This window comes from Hyla sarda, chromosome 13 (assembly GCF_029499605.1).
Source record: "Hyla sarda isolate aHylSar1 chromosome 13, aHylSar1.hap1, whole genome shotgun sequence".
In the NCBI taxonomy this organism is placed as follows: domain Eukaryota; kingdom Metazoa; phylum Chordata; class Amphibia; order Anura; family Hylidae; genus Hyla; species Hyla sarda.
In genome coordinates, this window is record NC_079201.1 from 885,845 (window position 1) to 913,174 (window position 27,330).

The 27,330-nt window shown below is 44.3% G+C and overlaps 1 protein-coding gene across 3 annotated transcripts in view; it reads left to right on the forward strand.

Moving 5' to 3' along the window:
• LOC130297380 (myosin-3) overlaps nt 1-27,330 on the forward strand; it is a 151,237-nt gene that overhangs the window by 62,046 nt on the left and 61,861 nt on the right. For 2 of the 3 annotated variants that reach the window (XM_056549794.1, XM_056549793.1), the window contains exons 5-15: nt 2,268-2,424; nt 4,210-4,237; nt 4,887-4,998; nt 10,155-10,247; nt 10,331-10,394; nt 10,470-10,568; nt 12,570-12,673; nt 12,764-12,902; nt 13,124-13,242; nt 13,327-13,476; nt 19,532-19,702. In XM_056549794.1, the coding sequence (XP_056405769.1) occupies nt 2,268-2,424; nt 4,210-4,237; nt 4,887-4,998; nt 10,155-10,247; nt 10,331-10,394; nt 10,470-10,568; nt 12,570-12,673; nt 12,764-12,902; nt 13,124-13,242; nt 13,327-13,476; nt 19,532-19,702 (1,236 nt within the window). Of the gene's footprint in view, nt 1-2,267; nt 2,425-4,209; nt 4,238-4,886; nt 4,999-10,154; nt 10,248-10,330; nt 10,395-10,469; nt 10,569-12,569; nt 12,674-12,763; nt 12,903-13,123; nt 13,243-13,326; nt 13,477-19,531; nt 19,703-27,330 lie in introns of those variants that run through there. The other variant, XM_056549795.1, reaches the window with a different exon arrangement.

Genomic DNA, 27,330 nt, shown 5'->3' on the forward strand with positions numbered 1-27,330 from the left:
TATAGAGATCAGTAATATCACTGTATATACATCACTGGTGAGAGGTCACTAGAGTATAGAGATCAGTAATATCACTATATACATCACTGGTGAGAGGTCACTAGAGTATAGAGATCAGTAATATCACTGTATATACATCACTGGTGAGAGGTCACTAGAGTATAGAGATCAGTAATATCACTATATACATCACTTTTGAGAGGTCACTAGAGTATAGAGATCAGTAATATCACTGTATATACATCACTAGTGAGAGGTCACTAGAGTATAGAGATCAGTAATATCACTATATACATCCCTGGTGAGAGGTCACTAGAGTATAGAGATCAGTAATATCACTGTATACATCACTGGTAAGAGGTCACTAGAGTATAGAGATCAGTAATATCACTATATACATCACTGGTGAGAGGTCACTAGAGTATAGAGATCAGTAATATCACTGTATATACATCACTGGTGAGAGGTCACTAGAGTATAGAGATCAGTAATATCACTATATACATCACTGGTGAGAGGTCACTAGAGTATAGAGATCAGTGATATCACTATATACATCACTGGTGAGAGGTCACTAGAGTATAGAGATCAGTGATATCACTATATACATCACTGGTGAGAGGTCACTAGAGTATAGAGATCAGTGATATCACTATATACATCACTGGTGAGAGGTCACTAGAGTATAGAGATCAGTGATATCACTATATACATCACTGGTGAGAGGTCACTAGAGTATAGAGATCAGTAATATCACTGTATATACATCACTGGTGAGAGGTCACTAGAGTATAGAGATCAGTAATATCACTATATACATCACTGGTGAGAGGTCACTAGAGTATAGAGATCAGTAATATCACTGTATACATCACTGGTAAGAGGTCACTAGAGTATAGAGATCAGTAATATCACTGTATATACATCACTGGTGAGAGGTCACTAGAGTATAGAGATCAGTAATATCACTATATACATCACTGGTGAGAGGTCACTAGAGTATAGAGATCAGTAATATCACTATATACATCACTGGTGAGAGGTCACTAGAGTATAGAGATCAGTAATATCACTGTATATATCACTGGTGAGAGGTCACTAGAGTATAGAGATCAGTGATATCACTATATACATCACTGGTGAGAGGTCACTAGAGTATAGAGATCAGTGATATCACTATATACATCACTGGTGAGAGGTCACTAGAGTATAGAGATCAGTGATATCACTATATACATCACTGGTGAGAGGTCACTAGAGTATAGAGATCAGTGATATCACTATATACATCACTGGTGAGAGGTCACTAGAGTATAGAGATCAGTGATATCACTATATACATCACTGGTGAGAGGTCACTAGAGTATAGAGATCAGTGATATCACTATATACATCACTGGTGAGAGGTCACTAGAGTATAGAGATCAGTGATATCACTATATACATCCCTGGTGAGAGGTCACTAGAGTATAGAGATCAGTAATATCACTGTATATATCACTGGTGAGAGGTCACTAGAGTATAGAGATCAGTAATATCACTGTATGTACATCACTGGTGAGAGGTCACTAGAGTATAGAGATCAGTAATATCACTATATACATCACTGGTGAGAGGTCACTAGAGTATAGAGATCAGTGATATCACTATATACATCACTGGTGAGAGGTCACTAGAGTATAGAGATCAGTAATATCACTATATACATCCCTGGTGAGAGGTCACTAGAGTATAGAGATCAGTAATATCACTATATACATCCCTGGTGAGAGGTCACTAGAGTATAGAGATCAGTAATATCACTGTATATACATCACTGGTGAGAGGTCACTAGAGTATAGAGATCAGTAATATCACTATATACATCACTGGTGAGAGGTCACTAGAGTATAGAGATCAGTAATATCACTATATACATCACTGGTGAGAGGTCACTAGAGTATAGAGATCAGTAATATCACTATATACATCACTGGTGAGAGGTCACTAGAGTATAGAGATCAGTAATATCACTATATACATCCCTGGTGAGAGGTCACTAGAGTATAGAGATCAGTACCTCACACCTTTCTTTCTGGTTATTATATAATAGTACTATATAGGTGTGTAGTCGAGCATTCCTATGTTTGCCTTCAGTGTAGCAGTACTAGGAATGTGAGGGATATAGCGGTACAGTGTTGTTTGTATCACTATGTATATTAGGGGTATTAACGAATTTACTTAGATTGCTCTGGAAGCCAACATGTAACATATTCCTGCTATTATAGACATATTCGGGTCTGTTCTGTGTCACCGTGAACCCCTACAAGTGGCTGCCCGTGTACAACCCTGAGGTGGTGAACGCCTACCGGGGCAAGAAGCGCCAGGAGGCCCCACCCCACATCTTCTCCATCTCTGATAACGCCTATCAGTTCATGCTGACTGGTGAGTGAGGGGCGTCACCTACATTGTCATGTGACTATATACTATTCTGTGCAGATCTGATCATACTCCAGTCACAGCCAAAGCTGCAGCTACAATAATACTCCTAGAATGTAAATAAACAGCAAGAGAGTTATGAATCTGAATGCAGCTCTGGCTGTGACTGGAGTACAACACACAGTGTGTAACAAGAGGAGAAAAGTACCGTATTTTTCGCCGTATAAGACGCACTTTTTCTTCCCCAAAACTGGGGGGAAAAAGTTGGTGCGTCTTATACGGCGAATACACACCTATCGCGTCGGTCCCTGCGGCCATCAACGGCGGGGACCCGCGGCTAATACAGGACATCACCGATCGCGGTGATGCCCTGTATTAACCCTTCAGACGCGGCGATCAAAGCTGACCGCCGCGTCTGAAGGGAAAGTGACACTAACCGGCTGTTCAGTCGGGCTGTTCGGGACCGCCGCGATTTCACCGAATGAATAGCCATGTTAGTGCTTATAGGACACCGGGAGGGACCTTACCTGCCTCCTCGGTGTCTTCTCCGTTCAGGGACCCCCTGTATGGCCGGCGCTCTCCTTCCTCGTCATCCCTTCGTCGCGTACGTGCGTCGGCGTGCGTAACAACGTGATGGCGGCAACGGAGAGCGAGGATACCCGGCCGGCAGTAGAGACGTTCCGGAGCGACGGGGACAACGATGGAGCGACATCCAGGGCAGCGGTGACGGATCCGGAGCGGCGGGGACACGTGAGTATTACCTCCTATGCAGTGGTCTTCAATCTGCGGACCTCTAGATGTTGCAAAACTACAACTCCCAGCATGCCCGGACAGCCAACGGCTGTCCGGGCATGCTGGGAGTTGTAGTTTTGCAACATCTGGAGGTCCGCAGGTTGAAGACCACTATTGGGTTCAAAATCTTTATTTTTTTAGATTTTGCACCTATAAATTGGGTGCGTCTTATACGGTATTCTATTACTGAGATTTATTCTTATTTTAATTATTACATTTTTATTGCAATTTTTATTTAATTGTCTTTTCTTTCTTATAATTTTTTTTTACAATTTTCTGTTGAACCAATATTATTTGTTATATAATTATTTTCTGTATGACTTTTTATTTTTTAGGTAATTTTTTTTCAGTATTGTTATTATTATTATTATTATGTATATTTTTATATAATACCTTTTGATAAAAAAAATTCAACATTATTTATATATACATTTTTTCTATCACTGTTATTATTATTTTATCTTATACATTTTGCTATTGCTATTTTTTATTAAAATTATTATATTTTTATTTATTTATTATATTTGTGCTATTTTTTAAATAATTGTTATTAGTATTTTTTCTAGAGTATTACTATTATTAATAATAATAATGATAATATTTATAGTCTTATTTCTATTATTATATATATTAACAATTTTTATTATCTAACTATTATTGTTATAGTTTAAAAAAATGTAATTACTTTTTTTAATCTTATTAGTTTTGTTATCATTACTGTTTTACCTGCAGATACATCCTTTTGCGATTATTTAGGGTCCTTATTCTAACCTGTCCCGTTCCGTGCTCCGGATGTCTGGGGTGCAGCAGCCGAGATCTCACAGGGATCCCCAGCGGCAGGACCCCCACGATCCGACATCTTATCCTCTATCCTTTGGATAGGGAATAAGATGTCTAGGGGCGGAGTACCCCTTTCATTGTTTTTGGGGGAGGGGAAATCTGTTCTTTTTTTTTTCTTGAACTGTAGGTTGGTTAAATTCATTATATTTTACCCAACAGATCGTGAAAACCAGTCTATCCTGATCACGTATGTATAGAGATGCAGCATGTTCTGTCACCCCTGACTAATTCACAACATACATGTTAACATATAGCATTATAATGATTATTAACAAAATTAATTTAATAGTTAACAAAAAAAAATAATTTCACATAGCACATCCACAGCATATTTGACGCTGCGGATGCGCCGATGACTGTTCCTAGAGTGGGCCCCCTGCTGTGCCTGTGTGTCCTGTGTGTGCAGCAATCCGCCGCTACAAGCAGACACACAGCGATCTGCAAACCGTGCGGGCATGCGCAATTTACTCCCAGGCATCATGGCCGCTCTCGGCATAGCTCAGGGAGCAGGAGGAGCAACCGCAATGTCTGTGAGTACACTGCACATACGCACCACTCGCAGATCTGCTATGACCAGACACACAGGCTCAGCAGGGGCCTCACACTAGGGGCGGTCATGGGCACATCCTCAGCCTCAAATACGCCCCGGATGTGCTACGTGTGACCCTACTCTATGTATCTACACTGAATTGGCTGCAGCAGCGGCCATTTTGATTTCATCTGTTAATCTGTCATTCTTCCCAAACCCCCACTTTTTCTCTTTGCTGTTCATGAAATATAAATTTTTTTTCATCACTCTGCAAAAACAAGGATGAGATTTGTAAATTGTTCTGCAGTGGAGAATCCGGTGCCGGGAAGACCGTGAACACCAAACGTGTCATCCAGTACTTTGCAACAATTGCAGCGGTCGGTGACATGAAGAAGAAAGGGTCACCAGGCGGGATGAAGGTCTGTATAAAATAGCTGGATGTGTCCAAATATAATGGGGGATTCCAGGATTTATTATGTGACTATACTACAGGGGCTGTAGAGTAGTTCATAATATAGTGTCTGGGTCCAGTTATATCCTCTGTATATGGCGCCTCTCCCTATCCTCTATATATGGCGCCTCTCCCTATTGTCTATATATGGCGCCTCTTCCTATCCTCTGTATATGGCGCCTCTCCCTATTGTCTATATAGGGCGCCTCTCCCTATCCTCTATATATGGCGCCTCTCCCTATCCTCTATATATGGCGCCTCTCCCTATTGTCTATATATGGCGCCTCTTCCTATCCTCTATATATGGCGCCTCTCCCTATTGTCTATATATGGCGCCTCTCCCTATCCTCTATATATGGCGCCTCTTCCTATTGTCTATATATGGCGCCTCTTCTTATCCTCTATATATGGCACCTCTTCTTATCCTCTGTATATGGCTCCTCTTCCTATCCTCTGTATATGGAGCCTCTTCCTATCCTCTGTATATGGCACCTCTTCCTATCCTCTATATATGGCACCTCTTCCTATCCTCTGTATATGGCTCCTCTTCCTATCCTCTATATATGGCACCTCTTCCTTTCCTCTGTATATGGTGCCTCTTCCTATTCTCTGTATATGGCTCCTCTTCCTATCCTCTGTATATGGCTCCTCTTCCTATCCTCTGTATATTGTTCCTCTTCCTATCCTCTATATATGGCACCTCTTTCTATCCTCTATATATGGAGTCTCTTCCTATCCTCTATATATGGCTCTTCTTTCTATCCTCTGTATATGGCTCCTCTTTCTATCCTCTGTATATGGCTCCTCTTCCTATCCTCTGTATATGGCTCCTCTTCCTATCTTCTGTATATGGCTCCTCTTCCTACCCTCTGTATATGGCTCCTCTTCCTATCCTCTGTATATGGCACCTCTTCCTATCCTCTGTATATGGCACCTCTTCCTATCCTCTGTATATTGCTCCTCTTCCTATCCTCTGTATATGGCTCCTCTTCCTACCCTCTATATATGGCTCCTCTTCCTACCCTCTGTATATGGCTCCTCTTTCTATCCTCTGTATATGGCTCCTCTTCCTATCCTCTGTATATGGCTCCTCTTCCTATCGTCTGTATATGGCTCCTCTTCCTACCCTCTGTATATGGCTCCTCTTCCTATCCTCTGTATATGGCTCCTCTTCCTATCCTCTGTATATGGCGCCTCTTCCTATCCTCTATATATGGCGCCTCTCCTCCCTATCCTCTATATATGGCGCCTCTCCCTATCCTCTATATATGGCGCCTCTCCCTATTGTCTATATATGGCGCCTCTTCCTATCCTCTATATATGGCGCCTCTCCCTATTGTCTATATATGGCGCCTCTCCCTATCCTCTATATATGGCGCCTCTTCCTATTGTCTATATATGGCGCCTCTTCTTATCCTCTATATATGGCACCTCTTCTTATCCTCTGTATATGGCTCCTCTTCCTATCCTCTGTATATGGCTCCTCTTCCTATCCTCTATATATGGCACCTCTTCCTATCCTCTGTATATTGCTCCTCTTCCTATCCTCTGTATATTGCTCCTCTTCCTATCCTCTATATATGGCACCTCTTCCTATCCTCTATATATGGCGCCTCTCCCTATTGTCTATATATGGCGCCTCTCCCTATTGTCTATATATGGCGCCTCTTCCTATCCTCTATATATGGCGCCTCTCCCTATTGTCTATATATGGCGCCTCTCCCTATCCTCTATATATGGCGCCTCTCCCTATTGTCTATATATGGCGCCTCTTCTTATCCTCTATATATGGCGCCTCTTCCTATCCTCTGTATATGGAGCCTCTTCCTATCCTCTGTATATGGCACCTCTTCCTATCCTCTATATATGGCACCTCTTCCTATCCTCTGTATATGGCTCCTCTTCCTATCCTCTATATATGGCACCTCTTCCTTTCCTCTGTATATGGTGCCTCTTCCTATTCTCTGTATATTGCTCCTCTTCTTATCCTCTGTATATGGCTCCTCTTCCTATCCTCTGTATATGGAGCCTCTTCCTATCCTCTGTATATGGCACCTCTTCCTATCCTCTATATATGGCACCTCTTCCTATCCTCTGTATATGGCTCCTCTTCCTATCCTCTATATATGGCACCTCTTCCTTTCCTCTGTATATGGTGCCTCTTCCTATTCTCTGTATATGGCTCCTCTTCCTATCCTCTGTATATGGCTCCTCTTCCTATCCTCTGTATATTGTTCCTCTTCCTATCCTCTATATATGGCACCTCTTTCTATCCTCTATATATGGCTCCTCTTCCTATCCTCTGTATATTGCTCCTCTTCCTATCCTCTGTATATGGAGTCTCTTCCTATCCTCTATATATGGCTCTTCTTTCTATCCTCTGTATATGGCTCCTCTTTCTATCCTCTGTATATGGCTCCTCTTCCTATCCTCTGTATATGGCTCCTCTTCCTATCCTCTGTATATGACTCCTCTTCCTACCCTCTGTATATGGCTCCTCTTCCTATCCTCTGTATATGGCACCTCTTCCTATCCTCTGTATATGGCTCCTCTTCCTATCCTCTGTATATGGCGTCTCTTCCTATCCTCTGTATATGGCTCTTCTTCCTATCCTCTGTATATTGCTCCTCTTCCTATCCTCTATATATGGCACCTCTTTCTATCCTCTATATATGGCTCCTCTTCCTATCCTCTGTATATTGCTCCTCTTCCTATCCTCTGTATATGGCGCCTCTTCCTATCCTCTATATATGGTGCCTCTTCCTATCCTCTGTATATGGCTCCTCTTCCTATCCTCTATATATGGTGCCTCTTCTTAGCCTCTGTATATGGCTCCTCTTCCTATCCTCTATATATGGTGCCTATTCTTATCCTCTATATATGGTGCCTCTTCCTATCCTCTGTATATGGCACCTCTTCCTATCCTCTATATATGGCACCTCTTCCTATCCTCTGTATATGGCTCCTCTTCCTATCCTCTATATATGGCACCTCTTCCTTTCCTCTGTATATGGTGCCTCTTCCTATTCTCTGTATATGGCTCCTCTTCCTATCCTCTGTATATGGCTCCTCTTCCTATCCTCTGCATATTGTTCCTCTTCCTATCCTCTATATATGGCACCTCTTTCTATCCTCTATATATGGCTCCTCTTCCTATCCTCTGTATATTGCTCCTCTTCCTATCCTCTGTATATGGAGTCTCTTTCTATCCTCTATATATGGCTCTTCTTTCTATCCTCTGTATATGGCTCCTCTTTCTATCCTCTGTATATGGCTCCTCTTCCTATCCTCTGTATATGGCTCCTCTTCCTACCCTCTGTATATGGCTCCTCTTCCTATCCTCTGTATATGGCTCCTCTTCCTATCCTCTGTATATGGCTTCTCTTCCTATCCTCTGTATATGGCTCTTCTTTCTATCCTCTGTATATGGCTCCTCTTCCTATCCTCTGTATATGGAGTCTCTTCCTATCCTCTGTATATGGCTCCTCTTCCTATCCTCTGTATATGGCTCTTCTTTCTATCCTCTGTATATGGCTCCTCTTCCTATCCTCTGTATATGGCTCTTCTTTCTATCCTCTGTATATTGCTCCTCTTCCTATCCTCTGTATATGGCTCTTCTTTCTATCCTCTGTATATGGCTCCCCTTCCTATCCTCTATATATGGAGTCTCTTCCTATCCTCTGTATATGGCTCCTCTTCCTATCCTCTGTATATGGCTCTTCTTTCTATCCTCTGTATATGGCTCTTCTTTCTATCCTCTGTATATGGAGTCTCTTTCTATCCTCTGTATATGGCTCTTCTTTCTATCCTCTGTATATGGCACCTCTTCCTATCCTCTGTATATGGCTCCTCTTCCTATCCTCTGTATATGGGTCTTCTTTCTATCCTCTGTATATGGCACCTCTTCCTATCCTCTGTATATGGCTCCTCTTCCTATCCTCTGTATATGGCTCCTCTTCCTTTCCTCTGTATATGGCTCTTCTTTCTATCCTCTGTATATTGCTCCTCTTCCTATCCTCTGTATATGGCTCTTCTTTCTATCCTCTGTATATGGCTCCCCTTCCTATCCTCTATATATGGAGTCTCTTCCTATCCTCTGTATATGGCTCCTCTTCCTATCCTCTGTATATGGCTCTTCTTTCTATCCTCTGTATATGGCTCTTCTTTCTATCCTCTGTATATGGCGTCTCTTCCTATCCTCTGTATATGGCTCTTCTTTCTATCCTCTGTATATGGCTCTTCTTTCTATCCTCTGTATATGGCGTCTCTTCCTATCCTCTGTATATGGCTCTTCTTTCTATCCTCTGTATATGGCTCCCCTTCCTATCCTCTATATATGGAGCCTCTTCCTATCCTCTGTATATGGCTCCTCTTCCTATCCTCTGTATATGGCTCCTCTTCCTATCCTCTGTATATGGCTCCTCTTCCTATCCTCTGTATATGGCTCTTCTTCCTATCCTCTGTATATGGCTCCTCTTCCTATCCTCTGTATATGGCTCCTCTTCCTATCCTCTGTATATGGCTCTTCTTTCTATCCTCTGTATATGGCTCTTCTTTCTATCCTCTGTATATGGTGCCTCTTCCTATCCTCTGTATATGGCTCTTCTTTCTATCCTCTGTATATGGCTCCTCTTCCTATCCTCTGTATATGGCTCCTCTTCCTATCCTCTGTATATGGTGTCTCTTTCTATCCTCTGTATATTGCTCCTCTTCTTATCCTCTGTATATGGCTCCTCTTCCTATCCTCTGTATATGGCTCTTCTTTCTATCCTCTGTATATTGCTCCTCTTCCTATCCTCTGTATATGGCTCCTCTTCCTATCCTCTGTATATTGCTCCTCTTCCTATCCTCTGTATATGGCACCTCTTCCTATCCTCTGTATATGGCGTCTCTTCCTATCCTCTGTATATGGCGTCTCTTCCTATCCTCTGTATATGGCTCCTCTTCCTATCCTCTGTATATGGCACCTCTTCCTATCCTCTGTATATGGCGTCTCTTCCTATCCTCTGTATATGGCGTCTCTTCCTATCCTCTGTATATGGCTCTTCTTTCTATCCTCTGTATATGGCGCCTCTCCCAGTTATAGGAGAATTCTTATAATGAGGTTTATTTCTTTGTGTACAGGGAACCCTGGAGGATCAAATCATTCAGGCCAATCCCCTCCTAGAAGCCTTCGGCAACGCCAAGACCATCAGGAACGACAACTCCTCCCGATTTGTATGTTCCTGGAAGTTTAATTACATGTATTATTATTATTTATGTTTTATATATATATATATAACTTATTTTTTATTTACCAGGGGAAATTTATCCGTATCCACTTCGGCACCACAGGGAAGCTGGCCTCAGCGGATATCGAGACGTGTGAGTATCTGACGATAGGCGGCCATTGTTCTTATATAAATACAGTGTAATACAGAGGCGTTTCTATCCTCACAGACCTGTTGGAGAAGTCCAGAGTGACCTTCCAGCTCCCGGCAGAACGAAGTTACCACATCTTCTACCAGATCATGTCCAACAAGAGGCCCGAGCTCATCGGTGAGTACTCTGAGAACTTACCATCTCTAGTCCTACACCGCATCTGTAACCTTCTATCACAGCTGTATCCATGGTTCACTACTGTAACTGGGTCATGTGATGACCAGTCTAATCGACAGAAAATCACAGTGTTTAATGTGTCAGAGGAAATGATCTGTCCTGCGTCAGCTGACTTCCTGTGAACTACAGGATGACTTTGTGGTGTCCCAGTACGGGATGATGTGGCCTCGTACTGTCCTGTCAGGCAGAGTCCTTGCATGTCCCAAGGGCTCCCCTGCAGCATACCCCCATTATGTAAATAGGTTTGCCTAATTTAATGTACTGTTGCTTTAATGTTTGTACCACATGATTGTAATCCAGAAGGCTCCAGTGGCCAGGTGAGACCCCCCAAGTGACCTATGGGCTCCTTGCACAGCCCCCTATATAACAAGGGGAGGGGCATCAGTAAGTGAAGTCATCTTATTGTCAGTCACCATCTCTGTCAAGTCAGGTCCATCTGTAGTCACCGTGACCTACACTAAAGTCAGTCTAACTACTGCAAGTCCCAGCAAGCCTGTGAGGTCCCCCTGTGTCACTGGTCACCTCCCTGGGATATTTGGCTGTACTGCAAAGACTATATCATCTGTCTGCTCTCTCTATGTGATCAAGATATATAGAAGTTATACACCTCCCCTTTAGCGCTATCTGTATACTGCTCCTCTCTCTATGGGATCAGGATACATAGTAGTTATACACCTCCCCTCCAGCTCTATCAGTATACTGCTGCTAAGGACTCAAGCTAGTAGATGGAGTGAGACTTTATTTGCTATCCATGTGCAACGTTTCGGCAACAAACTGCCTTTTTCAAGCATATATGCTTGAAAAAGGCAGTTTGTTGCCGAAACGTTGCACATGGATAGCAAATAAAGTCTCAATCAATCTACTAGCTTGAGTCCTAAGCTGTTTGGTGCTGTATCCACTTTGGACTTTTGTATGCTTTTCTGGATTGGCATTCTCGGATGATTACTTGCACACGCTGAAAGGATCGGTGCTGTCTCCCCTCTTCACTTTTTGTATACTGCTGCTACTATGTCTATGGGATCATGTTAGGATCTATTTCTCCCTGTGATCAGTCAACTCCAGCCATGTTAATTAGCAGAGAGATTTAATGCACATGTATCGATACTGATGGATGTTCTCTTACAAGTAGAGAAACGGCTCCGCAGAAGAAAATCATCCCCCAAAATAGATTACAGCTCTTTTATATGGCAGCTCTCTAAGTGTGAGCTTATTGGCTAAGGAACCCTGGTGGATAATGGTGGATAACTTTATTACCAATCACAGGGTTCCTTTACACTTTCTTCTTTATCATAGAAAAAGCTTCTTATTCAACAAAAACCTCATTATTTACCAAGGTCATTTGGATAGTTTTCTACCTTCTGGGCGCTGGCCAGGACTAGGACAATGGGTAATTGAAACTAGATAAAACCAGCCAACACCATCTAAAGTTAGACAATATAAATATATATATATATATATATATATATATATATATATATACAAAGAGAACATAGATATCAAAATATAATTTTATCAACAGATCAGGATACATTGTAGTTATACACCTCCTCTCCAGCTCTATATGTATACTGCTGCTACTATGTCTATTTGATCAGGATATATTGTAGTTATACACCTCCTCTCCAGCTCTATATGTATACTGCTGCTACTATGTCTATTTGATCAGGATATATAGTAGTTATACACCTCCTCTCCAGCTCTATATGTATACTGCTGCTACTATGTCTATGGGATCAGGATATATAGTAGTTATACACCTCTTCTCCTGCTCTATCTGTATACTGCTACTGCTATCTCTATGGGATGAGGTTATATAGTAGTTATACACAAGGGAAGCTTTTGATTTATAAATCTTACTCGCTGTGATAAAAACACATTATTTTATCCATTTAGTTTTCTTTAACCATTGGTTGTCACCAATTTGCCCATCTCCTATTTCAGACATGCTGTTGATCACAACAAATCCATATGATTTTCCGAACGTCAGCCAGGGGGAGATTACGGTGGCCAGTATCGACGACACTGAGGAGCTGATGGCTACGGATGTACGATGCTTTTCATATAGGTTTTTTTTGGAGGGCTGGGAACGTTTTTTATTTGCTCTTTTATATATGACTTTTGCCTTGTGATCACAGAGCGCCATCGATATCCTGGGCTTCTCGCCTGAAGAGAAAGTCGGCATATACAAGTTGACAGGCGCGGTTATGCATCATGGAATCCTGAAGTTCAAGCAAAGGCCAAGAGAGGAGCAAGCGGAGCCGGATGGGACGGAAGGTAAGTCCTGGCCCGGCATGGGTCTTATATAGCCTCTAAGAATAAAGATGGGAGACAAGGTGGTGACAGGTGTTTTAAGCCCCACCCCTGAGGACCGTGGTCACACCATTATCCCATTCTTATTATCCCTTGAAGACAAGTGATGGTAGGTGTTATCAGTGTGGGGAGATGTTCTCTGCTGTCAGCCAGTGTCTCACTTACCTTCATTGCCTTCACTTCAGTTGCTGATAAAATAGCCTACCTGACCGGCCTGAACTCCGCAGACTTACTGAAAGGTCTCTGCTACCCCAGGGTCAAAGTGGGCAACGAGTATGTGACCAAGGGCCAAACCGTGGAGCAGGTAAGGACGTAACAAACAGCAGCATCAACCTGATCATCCTGCTGCCAGCGGCTCAGATTGGTAACGTTAACGTATCATATACAGGTGCACCAAAACGTCAATGCTCTATGCAAGTCTATGTACGAGAAGCTTTTCTTTTGGATGGTGGCTCGAATCAATGAGCAGCTCGACACCAAACTGCCCCGGCAGCATTTCATCGGGGTCCTCGACATCGCTGGGTTTGAAATCTTTGAGGTGGGTGCAAGCCCACACAACACATTGACGAGTGGGGCGGGGGGGACCATGACAATGACAAATCATAGGGGAATGTGACCAAAGGTGCTGGGGGTAACAACTGGCCCCTGAAACATATACCTAGCTAAGAACCCCTCACCTTGTTGGCTCTCTAGTACTAGCAGGACACCCGATAGACCCAGCGCTGCATCCATCAGACTATAACCAGTATGTGTCACCCGATAGGCCCAGCACTGCATCCATCAGACTATAACCAGTATGTGTCACCCGATAGGCCCAGCACTGCATCCATCAGACTATAACCAGTATGTGTCACCCGATAGGCCCAGCACTGCATCCATCAGACTATAACCAGTATGTGTCACCCGATAGGCCCAGCACTGCTTCCATCAGACTATAACCAGTATATATCACCCGATAGACCCAGCACTGCATCCATCAGACTATAACCAGTATATATCACCCGATAGACCCAGCACTGCATCCATCAGACTATAACCAGTATGTGTCACCCGATAGGCCCAGTACTGCATCCATCAGACTATAACCAGTATGTGTCACCCGATAGGCCCAGCGCTGCATCCATCAGACTATAACCAGTATGTGTCACCCGATAGGCCCAGCACTGCATCCATCAGATTATAACCAGTATGTATCACCCGATAGGCCCAGCGCGGCATCCATCAGACTATAACCAGTATGTATCACCCGATAGACCCAGCACTGCATCCATCAGACTATAACCAGTATATGTCACCCGATAGGCCCAGCACTGCATCCATCAGACTATAACCAGTATGTATCACCCGATAGACCCAGCACTGCATCCATCAGACTATAACCAGTATGTATCACCCGATAGGCCCAGCACTGCATCCATCAGACTATAACCAGTATGTGTCACCCGATAGACCCAGCACTGCATCCATCAGACTATAACCAGTATATATCACCCGATAGACCCAGCACTGCATCCATCAGACTATAACCAGTATGTGTCACCCGATAGACCCAGCGCTGCATCCATTAGACTATAACCAGTATATATCACCCAATAGGCCCAGTACTGCATCCATCAGACTATAACCAGTATGTATCACCCGATAGGCCCAGCGCTGCATCCATCAGACTATAACCAGTATGTGTCACCCGATAAACCCAGCGCTGCATCCATCGGATTATAACCAGTATATATCACCCGATAGACCCAGCACTGCATCCATCAGACTATAACCAGTATATATCACCCGATAGACCCAGCGCTGCATCCATCAGACTATAACCAGTATGTGTCACCCGATAGACCCAGCACTGCATCCATCAGACTATAACCAGTATGTGTCACCCTATAGACCCAGCACTGCATCCATCAGACTATAACCAGTATGTGTCACCCGATAGACCCAGCACTGCATCCATCAGACTATAACCAGTATGTGTCACCCGATAGACCCAGCACTGCATCCATCAGACTATAACCAGTATGTGTCACCCGATAGGCCCAGCACTGCATCCATCAGACTATAACCAGTATGTATCACCCGATAGACCCAGCACTGCATCCATCAGACTATAACCAGTATGTGTCACCCGATAGGCCCAGCACTGCATCCATCAGATTATAACCAGTATATATCACCCGATAGACCCAGCGCTGCATCCATCAGATTATAACCAGTATATATCACCCGATAGACCCAGCGCTGCATCCATCAGATTATAACCAGTATGTATCACCCGATAGACCCAGCGCTGCATCCATCAGACTATAACCAGTATGTGTCACCCTATAGACCCAGCACTGCATCCATCAGACTATAACCAGTATGTATCACCCGATAGACCCAGCGCTGCATCCATCAGACTATAACCAGTATGTATCACCCGATATGCCCAGCACTGCATCCATCAGACTATAACCAGTATGTGTCACCCGATAGGCCCAGCGCTGCATCCATCAGATTATAACCAGTATGTATCACCCGATAGGCCCAGCACTGCATCCATCAGACTATAACCAGTATGTATCACCCGATAGGCCCAGCACTGCATCCATCAGACTATAACCAGTATGTGTCACCCGATAGGCCCAGCGCTGCATCCATCAGATTATAACCAGTATATATCACCCGATAGGCCCAGCACTGCATCCATCAGACTATAACCAGTATGTATCACCCTATAGACCCAGCACTGCATCCATCAGACTATAACCAGTATATATCACCCGATAGGCCCAGCACTGCATCCATCAGACTATAACCAGTATGTATCACCCTATAGACCCAGCGCTGCATCCATCAGACTATAACCAGTATGTATCACCCGATAGACCCAGCGCTGCATCCATCAGACTATAACCAGTATGTATCACCCGATAGGCCCAGCACTGCATCCATCAGACTATAACCAGTATGTGTCACCCGATAGGCCCAGCGCTGCATCCATCAGACTATAACCAGTATGTATCACCCTATAGACCCAGCGCTGCATCCATCAGACTATAACCAGTATGTGTCACCCTATAGACCCAGCGCTGCATCCATCAGACTATAACCAGTATGTGTCACCCTATAGACCCAGCGCTGCATCCATCAGACTATAACCAGTATGTGTCACCCGATAGGCCCAGCGCTGCATCCATCAGACTATAACCAGTATGTATCACCCTATAGACCCAGCGCTGCATCCATCAGACTATAACCAGTATTTGTCACCCTATAGACCCAGCGCTGCATCCATCAGACTATGACCAGTATGTATCACCCGATAGGCCCAGCACTGCATCCATCAGACTATAACCAGTATGTATCACCCGATAGACCCAGCACTGCATCCATCAGACTATAACCAGTATGTGTCACCCGATAGACCCAGCGCTGCATCCATCAGACTATAACCAGTATGTGTCACCCGATAGACCCAGCACTGCATCCATCAGACTATAACCAGTATGTATCACCCGATAGACCCAGCACTGCATCCATCAGACTATAACCAGTATGTGTCACCCGATAGGCCCAGCACTGCATCCATCAGACTATAACCAGTATATATCACCCGATAGACCCAGCACTGCATCCATTAGACTATAACCAGTATGTATCACCCGATAGACCCAGCACTGCATCCATCAGACTATAACCAGTATGTGTCACCCGATAGACCCAGCGCTGCATCCATCAGACTATAACCAGTATGTATCACCCGATAGACCCAGCACTGCATCCATCAGACTATAACCAGTATATATCACCCGATAGACCCAGCGCTGCATCCATCAGACTATAACCAGTATGTATCACCCGATAGGCCCAGTACTGCATCCATCAGACTATAACCAGTATGTGTCACCCGATAGACCCAGCGCTGCATCCATCAGACTATAACCAGTATATATCACCCGATAGACCCAGCACTGCATCCATCAGACTATAACCAGTATGTATCACCCGATAGACCCAGCGCTGCAACCATCAGATTATAACCAGTATATATCACCCGATAGGCCATGCACTGCATCCATCAGACTATAACCGGTATATATCACCCGATAGGCCGAGTACTGCATCCATCAGACTATAACCAGTATGTATCACCCGATAGACCCAGCGCTGCATCCATCAGATTATAACCAGTATGTGTCACCCGATAGGCCCAGCACTGCATCCATCAGACTATAACCAGTATGTATCACCCGATAGGCCCAGTACTGCATCCATCAGACTATAACCAGTATGTATCACCCGATAGACCCAGCGCTGCATCCATCAGACTATAACCAGTATATATCACCCGATAGGCCCAGTGCTGCATCCATCAGACTATAACCAGTATGTATCACCCGATAGACCCAACACTGCATCCATCAGACTATAACCAGTATATATCACCCGATAGGCCCAGTACTGCATCCATCAGACTATAACCAGTATATATCACCCGATAGGCCCAGTGCTGCATCCATCAGACTATAACCAGTATGTATCACCCGATAGACCCAGCGCTGCATCCATCAGACTATAACCAGTATGTGTCACCCGATAGGCCCAGTACTGCATCCATCAGACTATAACCAGTATGTGTCACCCGATAGACCCAGCACTGCATCCATCAGACTATAACCAGTATCTATCACCCGATAGACCCAGCACTGCATCCATCAGACTATAACCAGTATGTATCACCCGATAGACCCAGCGCTGCATCCATCAGACTATAACCAGTATGTATCACCCGATAGACCCAACACTGCATCCATCAGACTATAACCAGTATGTATCACCCGATAGACCCAGCACTGCATCCATCAGACTATAACCAGTATGTGTCACCCGATAGACCCAGCACTGCATCCATCAGACTATAACCAGTATGTATCACCCGATAGACCCAGCACTGCATCCATCAGACTATAACCAGTATATATCACCCGATAGACCCAGCACTGCATCCATCAGACTATAACCAGTATGTGTCACCCGATAGACCCAGCACTGCATCCATCAGACTATAACCAGTATGTATCACCCGATAGACCCAGCACTGCATCCATCAGACTATAACCAGTATGTGTCACCCGATAGACCCAGCACTGCATCCATCAGACTATAACCAGTATGTATCACCCGATAGACCCAGCACTGCATCCATCAGACTATAACCAGTATGTATCACCCGATAGACCCAGCGCTGCATCCATCAGACTATAACCAGTATGTATCACCCGATAGACCCAACACTGCATCCATCAGACTATAACCAGTATGTATCACCCGATAGACCCAGCACTGCATCCATCAGACTATAACCAGTATATATCACCCGATAGACCCAACACTGCATCCATCAGACTATAACCAGTATGTATCACCCGATAGACCCAGCACTGCATCCATCAGACTATAACCAGTATGTGTCACCCGATAGACCCAGCACTGCATCCATCAGACTATAACCAGTATGTATCACCCGATAGACCCAACACTGCATCCATCAGACTATAACCAGTATATATCGCCCGATAGGCCCAGTACTGCATCCATCAGACTATAACCAGTATGTATCACCCGATAGACCCAGCGCTGCATCCATCAGACTATAACCAGTATATATCACCCGATAGACCCATCGCTGCATCCATCAGACTATGACCAGTATGTATCACCCGATAGGCCCAGCACTGCATCCATCAGACTATAACCAGTATGTGTCACCCTATAGACCCAGCGCTGCATCCATCAGACTATAACCAGTATATATCACCCGATAGGCCCAGTGCTGCATCCATCAGACTATAACCAGTATATATCACCCGATAGGCCCAGTACTGCATCCATCAGACTATAACCAGTATATATCACCCGATAGGCCCAGTGCTGCATCCATCAGACTATAACCAGTATATATCACCCGATAGGCCCAGTGCTGCATCCATCAGACTATAACCAGTATATATCACCAGATAGACCCAGCGCTGCATCCATCAGACTATAACCAGTATGTATCACCCGATAGACCCAGCACTGCATCCATCAGACTATAACCAGTATGTATCACCCGATAGACCCAGCACTGCATCCATCAGACTATAACCAGTATATATCACCAGATAGACCCAGCACTGCATCCATCAGACTATAACCAGTATGTGTCACCCGATAGGCCCAGCGCTGCATCCATCAGACTATAACCAGTATGTGTCACCCGATAGACCCAGCACTGCATCCATCAGACTATAACCAGTATATATCACCAGATAGACCCAGCACTGCATCCATCAGACTATAACCAGTATGTATCACCCGATAGACCCAGCACTGCATCCATCAGACTATAACCAGTATATATCACCCGATAGACCCAGTACTGCATCCATCAGACTATAACCAGTATGTGTCACCCGATAGGCCCAGCGCTGCATCCATCAGACTATAACCAGTATATATCATCCGATAGGCCCAGTACTGCATCCATCAGACTATAACCAGTATATATCACCCGATAGGCCCAGTGCTGCATCCATCAGACTATAACCAGTATGTGTCACTTGTAGTTCAACAGCTTAGAGCAGCTCTGTATAAATTTCACCAATGAGAAACTGCAACAGTTCTTCAACCATCACATGTTCGTCCTGGAGCAAGAGGAGTACAAGAAGGAAGGAATCGAGTGGACATTCATCGACTTCGGAATGGACCTGGCTGCCTGCATTGAGCTTATTGAGAAGGTATAGTGAGCGGTATTATAGTAGTTATATACTTGTATATAGGAGCAGTATTATAGTAGTTATATTCTTGTATATAGGAGCAGTATTTTAGTAGTTATATTCTTGTATATAGGAGCAGTATTATAGTAGTTATATCCTTGTATATAGGAGCAGTATTATAGTAGTTATATTCTTGTATATAGGAGGCAGTATTATAGTAGTTATATTCTTGTATATAGGAGCAGTATTATAGTAGTTATATCCTTGTATATAGGAGCAGTATTTTAGTAGTTATATTCTTGTATATAGGAGCAGTATTATAGTAGTTATATCCTTGTATATAGGAGCAGTATTATAGTAGTTATATTCTTGTATATAGGAGCAGTATTTTAGTAGTTATATTCTTGTATATAGGAGCAGTATTATAGTAGTTATATCCTTGTATATAGGAGCAGTATTATAGTAGTTATATTCTTGTATATAGAAGCGGTATTATAGTAGTTATATTCTTGTGTATAGGAGCAGTATTATAGTAGTTATATTCTTGTATATAGGAGCAGTATTATAGTAATTATATTCTTGTATATAGGAGCAGTATTATAGTAGTTATATTCTTGTATATAGGAGCAGTATTATAGTAGTTATATTCTTGTATATAGGAGCAGTATAATAGTAGTTATATTCTTGTATATAGGAGCAGTATTATAGTAGTTATATTCTTGTATATAGGAGCAGTATTATAGTAGTTATATTCTTGTATATAGGAGCAGTATAATAGTAGTTATATTCTTGTATATAGGAGCAGTATTATAGTAGTTATATTCTTGTATATAGGAGCAGTATTATAGTAGTTATATTCTTGTATATAGGAGCAGTATTATAGTAGTTATATTCTTGTATATAGGAGCAGTGTTATAGTAGTTATATTCTTGTATATAGGAGCAGTATTATAGTAGTTATATTCTTGTATATAGGAGCAGTATTATAGTAATTATATTCTTGTATATAGGAACAGTATTATAGTAGTTATATCCTTTTATATAGGAGACATTATGATAGTAGTTATATTCTTGTATATAGGAGCAGTATTATAGTAGATATATTCTTGTATATAGGAGCAGTATTATAGTAGTTATATTCTTGTATATAGGAGCAGTATTATAGTAGTTATATTCTTGTATATAGGAGCAGTATTGTAGTAGTTATATTCTTGTATATAGGGGGCAGTATTATAATAGTTATATTCTTGTATATAGGAGCAGTATTATAGTAGTTATATTCTTGTATATAGGGGGCAGTATTATAGTAGTTATATTCTTGTATATAGGAGCAGTATTATAGTAGTTATATTCTTGTATATAGGAGCAGTATTATAATAGTTATATTCTTGTATATAGGAGCAGTATTATAGTAGTTATATTCTTGTATATAGGAGCAGTATTATAGTAGTTATATTCTTGGATATAGGAGCAGTATTATAGTAGTTATTTTCTTGTATATAGGAGCAGTATTATAGTAGTTATATTCTTGTATATAGGAGGCAATTTTTATTGTGAAAACAAACAAAATTACAATTAACATAAATTCTTACAATGCAAAACAAAAATAACAAGCATTGTACACACAATGACTACTCAACTAGAGTATGTACAGAGTAATATTAAACTTAGAAAGTCCACATTTGCTGGAAAAGGAAAAACACAAAAAAATTTAATAAAATAACATGACATCATCCGTGTTAAACCAAAGAGACATTCCTCCATAATTTCCCATTATTTTGGTTCCTCCGTATCTCTAATGACTTTACCCACTGGAGCTCTGACATTATCTGGCTTACTGCTGTGATGTGGTGGAATGGCTCGTTGTGTATGGACACTCTAGTTCTCATGTGCCAATGGTAATATTTAGTGATAGTAATTATAATGTACATAGTCCCCCTGTCTACAGTCCTGTTACTGGATGGCACAGCATATATGATGTCAGGATACGTCAGGTTCTGCAGTAATGGGATGTTCAGCTTACTGGACACTTCTTCCCATATCCTCCTCCCGCCCCTGCAGTCAGATATGAAATGCTCCATCGTCTCCTCCTGCTGACAACCCAGAGGACAGTTCCTATCAGAAATGCTTAGATATTTTAGATTACCCCTGACAAAGAGCCTCCCATGGAGCGACAGCCAAGCTATGTCAAAGAATTTTGCGGGGAGTCGTTTCCCATTGAGGAACTTTAGACTTTCCTGTAAAGTGCTGGTCACACAATCCCTCAAGGCAAGCGGAGAGCAGAAGAAAGCCCTACAAACCCTTACGTATAGATCCTTCCTTGGCTTACTCTCTATATAGGACTTCTCAATGCGCCATCTCTTCAGACATCTGAGCCCGTATTCCAGGTACGGGGGGAGGTAATCACGCGTCCATCTCCCCCTCTTGAGACTGCCGCCTCGCACCCAAGACTCTGCAAAAGGCAATATCCAGTCCCTGATACTATTCGCCCACAGGGAGCTGTTGTCCGAGTCCATGCAACCAAAATTAACTTTTAGAAACATGGAGTCAAAGAACACCCTTGGATTCAGCATATCCAACCCACCCTCTCTCCTCTGTAGGTAGGTGACCCCTCTTTTTATCAGATTCAACCTGTTCCCCCAGAACATTTGGAAGAACAGGCTAAAGAGCCGAGCGGAGAAAGATTCTGGCAAAGGAAAAACAACAGAGACATATAAGAAGACGGGGACCAGGTAAGTCTTCAACATTTTAACCCTTTCTCTATAGGTCAGCCTCCAGTTCTTCCAGCGCTGAACCTTTGCATTTCCGGCTTCCAACTTCTCTTCCCAATTTAGTTTGGCGTTATCGTCCCTCCCGAATTTGACCCCTAGGATTTTAATATAGGAGGAGGCTCTCACAAATTGGGGCAGATCAAAATCTGGATCAGTATCTGATACCCAGAGAGCTTGACTCTTCTCAAGGTTGACCAGAGACCCTGAGGCCTCCGAGTAACTTCTGATGGCCATAGACAACATCTCCACCTCACGAGGCTCACATATCACTACAGTCACATCATCCGCGTAGGCAACAACACTCAGGGGTAGGCAGTGGGGGACCGGCACCCCCTGAAAACCACACTCCTGCAGTGACCTCAGAAACGGGTCTAAGGCAAATACATACAGCAGCGGGCTCAGTGGGCAACCTTGTCTCACCCCCGCCTCAACCCTGAACGTGTCACCCTGCCAACCATTGATCAGAGGAAAGCTCTCGGCCTCACAATATAACGTCTTCAGCCAATCGATGAATTGTCCCGGAATACCATACTTTGACAAAGTGGCCCATAGATACTCATGATCTACTCTGTCAAAGGCTTTAGCCTGGTCAAGACTGACAACATATCTCCCACACCTCAGGACTTTACATCTCTCAAACATCTCCCTTATGGAGATCACTGCCCCAGAGATGTTCCGCCCTTTTACTGTGCCATACTGACAGCCTGCCAACAGTGCCGGGGACAGACAAACTAACCTAGAAAACAGGATTTTTGCCAGAATCTTCCTGTCGACATTCAAGAGGGCAATCGGCCTCCAGTTCTTGATGTCACTCGGCTCTTTACCTTTAGACAGCAGAATCAGCGAGGACACTCTCATGGATGGAGGCATCAGGTGACTTTCTAGACAATTTGTATAAACATCCACGAGGATTGGAGCCAAGAGGTCTCTGAATGTCTTATAGAATTCTGCTGTTATCCCATCTGGACCTGGTGCCTTCTTCAGATGTAACTTATCAATGGCCTCTTTGACCTCCGCCACCGTCAATTCTGCTGTCAAAGGAGAAAAGTCCAAATCATTAGTATCAGGGAGCGGAGTCGCCTCCAAGAATTGGGTCATCTTGTCTCTATCCAAAACCTTCCTCTGAAACAAGTCAGCATAGTACGATCTCACCACCCCCAGGATACCCTCCCGAGATTCCTGCAAAACACCCTGGGAGTCAGTGAGACCAGTGACAGATTTATTTGCCACCCGCTCCCGGCAATTCTCAAAGGGATCAGGAGACCCTAAGGACCCATAATCCCGTTCAAGAACCAGGGAGGTATACCTGCTGTACTGATACTGCCTTATCTCAGATTTCAGCCGGTCTATCCTTTGTTGGTCCCCACCCGCCGAATATAGTGACTCCAATTCTTTCCGCAGCTTGAGATACTGGCCATACTTACTCTTCCCCTTTATAACTGACAGTCTCTTTAAGAGGGTTCTGATCTCATCCTTGACATCCTCCCACCAGGCAGCCATATCATCATAGAAGTCCACCCTCTCTAGCTGACCCTGTATAAGAGAGTGAACCTGTCTCTGCACAGAAGGATCCTCTAATAGGCTGGAATTCAGTCTCCACAACCCTCTACCTGTCTCAGGACCCTGTGTGACACCTAAACAGAAATATAAGGCCAGATGGTCAGAATAAGGGACGATCTTCTCATCCTTCTCACCAATGGTCTCTGTGGGACTAACCAGAGCTAAATCTATACGACTACTTCTTCCACCACAGAAATAGGTACATTTTGGTTTCCGACCACCCTGCACAAACACATCTGACAACCCGGCCTGTAGAATAATGTTGTTTAAGACCTTGGAGTCTCGGGTTAGAGGTCTATTAGAGGATCTGTCACTAGTTGTTCTGGAGGCATTAAAATCTCCGGCCAAGATGACGGGGACAGACGTGAAGAGATATGGCTTCACTTCATTATAAAGGTTAACCCTTTCAGTCACTGTCTGTGAACCATAGATATTAATGAGTCGGAGCCTTCTACCCCGAATAGTAACTTCTAGCATTAGGCACCTTCCCATCAATACCTCTGTCAGCCTATGTACAGTTACATCATTGGTGGTAAACAGGATAGAGACCCCGGCACTTGGTTCCACAGCCAGTGACCAAAAGGATATACCAGACCGCCATTCACGCTCTGCCTCACGTAACAGTCCTTGAGTATTTAAACGTGTCTCCTGTAAGAAGAAGATGTCAGCATCGATAGACTTTAGATGGTCATAAACCGCGTGTCTGGTCCTCCTCACTCTGACACTGTTCACATTACTGGAGAACACTTTAAGGGTAAAGTCGGCCATCATAACAAAGGAAAGCAGAAGAAGCAGAGATGTCACCCCCATCATCACAGATCTGAGTCCGAGCCCTCCTGCTGACCACCTGTTTCCATGTCCGATTCGGACAGACGTTTTGCTCGTGGGGGTCTCCTTTTTGTGGGGGGGATCACCCTCTTGGTCTTCATTAAATTCATCTACCACTCGCTTTAGCTCCCTCTCCATCTCTTCCTCAACGTCTGACTCTGATAGGACACTGTACCTATTTGTGATGGTCATGACACCTGACCCGGGGTCTACTTTCTTTTTGGAAGGTTTTTGGACAGTGGTCCATCCCTCCTCAGGCTTACGGCTGGTTTTGTCTTTTTTCCGTCTCTTCTGCGGATTTATTGATGCTGGGGCAGAAGAAGACATGGCCACAACCTGCTCAGTGACCTCCCTGTTCCTCTCAGTGGCTCCTGGCTGGGACTGGTCGGGCACTGTGTCACCAATATTGTCACCCATATTGTCACCCCTAGTGTCACCTACAGTGTCACCCATATTGTCACCCATGTTATGCTGAGGCTCGGGCTGTGTCACTGCTGACCCTGACACCAACGTCTCCTCCTCCAGGTCCTCTGCCCCCTCCAGCAGGTCCTCATCAGGGAAGTCCTTACAGATATTATGCCAGGCATCAGGACAGTCCCTGTGGGAGTGACCGGTCTTACCACAGAGGTTGCAGCGGATGTTCTGGCAGGTGGCGCTGACATGACCGATCTCCCCACATAAATTACACTTCACCAGGGTGCACACACTCGCGATATGACCGGTCTTCCCACACTTGAAGCATTTTCTGGGCTGACCTGCATAGAAACAAACCCCTTTCTCCCGACCAATGAAAAATGAATTGGGCAGATGTTGGGTTATGTTGTTTATCTGCCGTAACTTCACCAGGACCTTCCACCCTCCCGTCCATATGCCGTCCTCATCCCTGGTCTTAGTCAGGTCTGACATTAGGTCACAGTGTCTTTTTAACCATACAACAATATCCTGGGGGGGGGGACAGACTCGTTCCAGAATATAATGGTGACATTCGCTGTGTCTGGTCTGGAGATGGGGACAAAGCTGAACTTATTCCAGCCATCAGCATCTCTCACCCGGGTGACATGGGCCCAGAAGCGGTCTAGGTCAGACATGAGTTTGAAGCTGACGTCATAGCCCTGCCTGTCAGGAAGGTTTATCACTGCCAGGATGTTAGATGGCAGGAAGCCCATTTGGTGGCACAGAAGTTCACGGACCACAAACCTCCTGTCAGGCAGCTCCTCCTTGGCCCCTCTATGTCTGAACCTGACCACGTTCCTCCTCTTGAAAGCCTGACCCGTGTAATTTACATTGGACATCAATGGTGATCCACGACTCCAGGCATTACCAGAGGAGGCGCCACTACTTCTACCCTCCTGCTGTACTTGGGGGCACTGTGGTGGCTGCTGACCAGCCGTACTAGGGGGGTCTGACACTTGTGTGACTAAAGGGGGAAAGTGTTGTGCATCAGACTGTACAGCCCCCTCCCCACCATCAACCTCTATTCTCTGGGGGTCACAAGCCTCTGGAGGCTGAACTAATGGTGGACCTGACCCCAGAGATGACCCCAGATCCCACACAGACTGTGAAGCGCCCCCCTCTGCAGACACATTATCAGTAATATCACACACATTCATATCAATGCAGTCACTGGCAGTATGATCCTGCACTACAGAGCCCAGCAAGCCCTGCAGAGCCATGTCCTGTGAACTCTCTGCTGCACTGCTGCCTTCAGGTAAGAGTCCACAGTCCTGCTGCTCTCTACTGCCCCCAGGGGCTTGTGGTGACTGCACTACTGTTACAGAGTTACCTTCAGGTATGTGTCCATAGTCCTGTTTCACCGTGCTGACTGCTGGGACTTGTGGTACCTCTGGAGGAGTCTCTGCAGGTCTCTGATGTTGCTGGACGCTTTCTTCTGCTTGTCTGTACAAATTTCCTTTCTCAAAAGGGAAGCTGGCTGGTCTGAGGAGTGGTCTTGCACAGGACTGCTGGATGTCCTCTTGTCTTGTACAGGACTGCTGGGTGTCCCCTGGTGAGGCTGAAGACTTAGGTGCAGCAGTAGATGACTTTGGCGCTGGTCTTTCCTTATATCCCTCAAATCGCTGCTGGTTTCTGAAGGTCTCAGCGACTGGTCCCATCTGGTCCAATACGTCCTCCATGTCCTGCACAGTGTCAGCGAGCTGCACAGCGAGGGAGCTCAGCTTCTTATCATGTACAGCCTGGTTATTGGGGTTTGCTGCCTTTAGCTTGTATATACAGTCTATCTGTTTCTGCAGCTGTAACTTTGTCTTTTTTAAAGTCTCAAGTCTCTTTACCAGAGCTGGGATCTGCTCGGCCAAACACAGTTCAGGCGCCCGCTGAGTATTGGGGGGCCGCGCTGGTGGGGTACTCACAGGACTCTGCTTCTGAGGTGGGATCTGCTCGGCCAAACACAGTTCAGGCGCCCGCTGAGTATTGGGGGGCCCCGCTGGTGGGGTACTCACAGGACTCTGCTTCTGAGGTGGGATCTGCTCGGCCA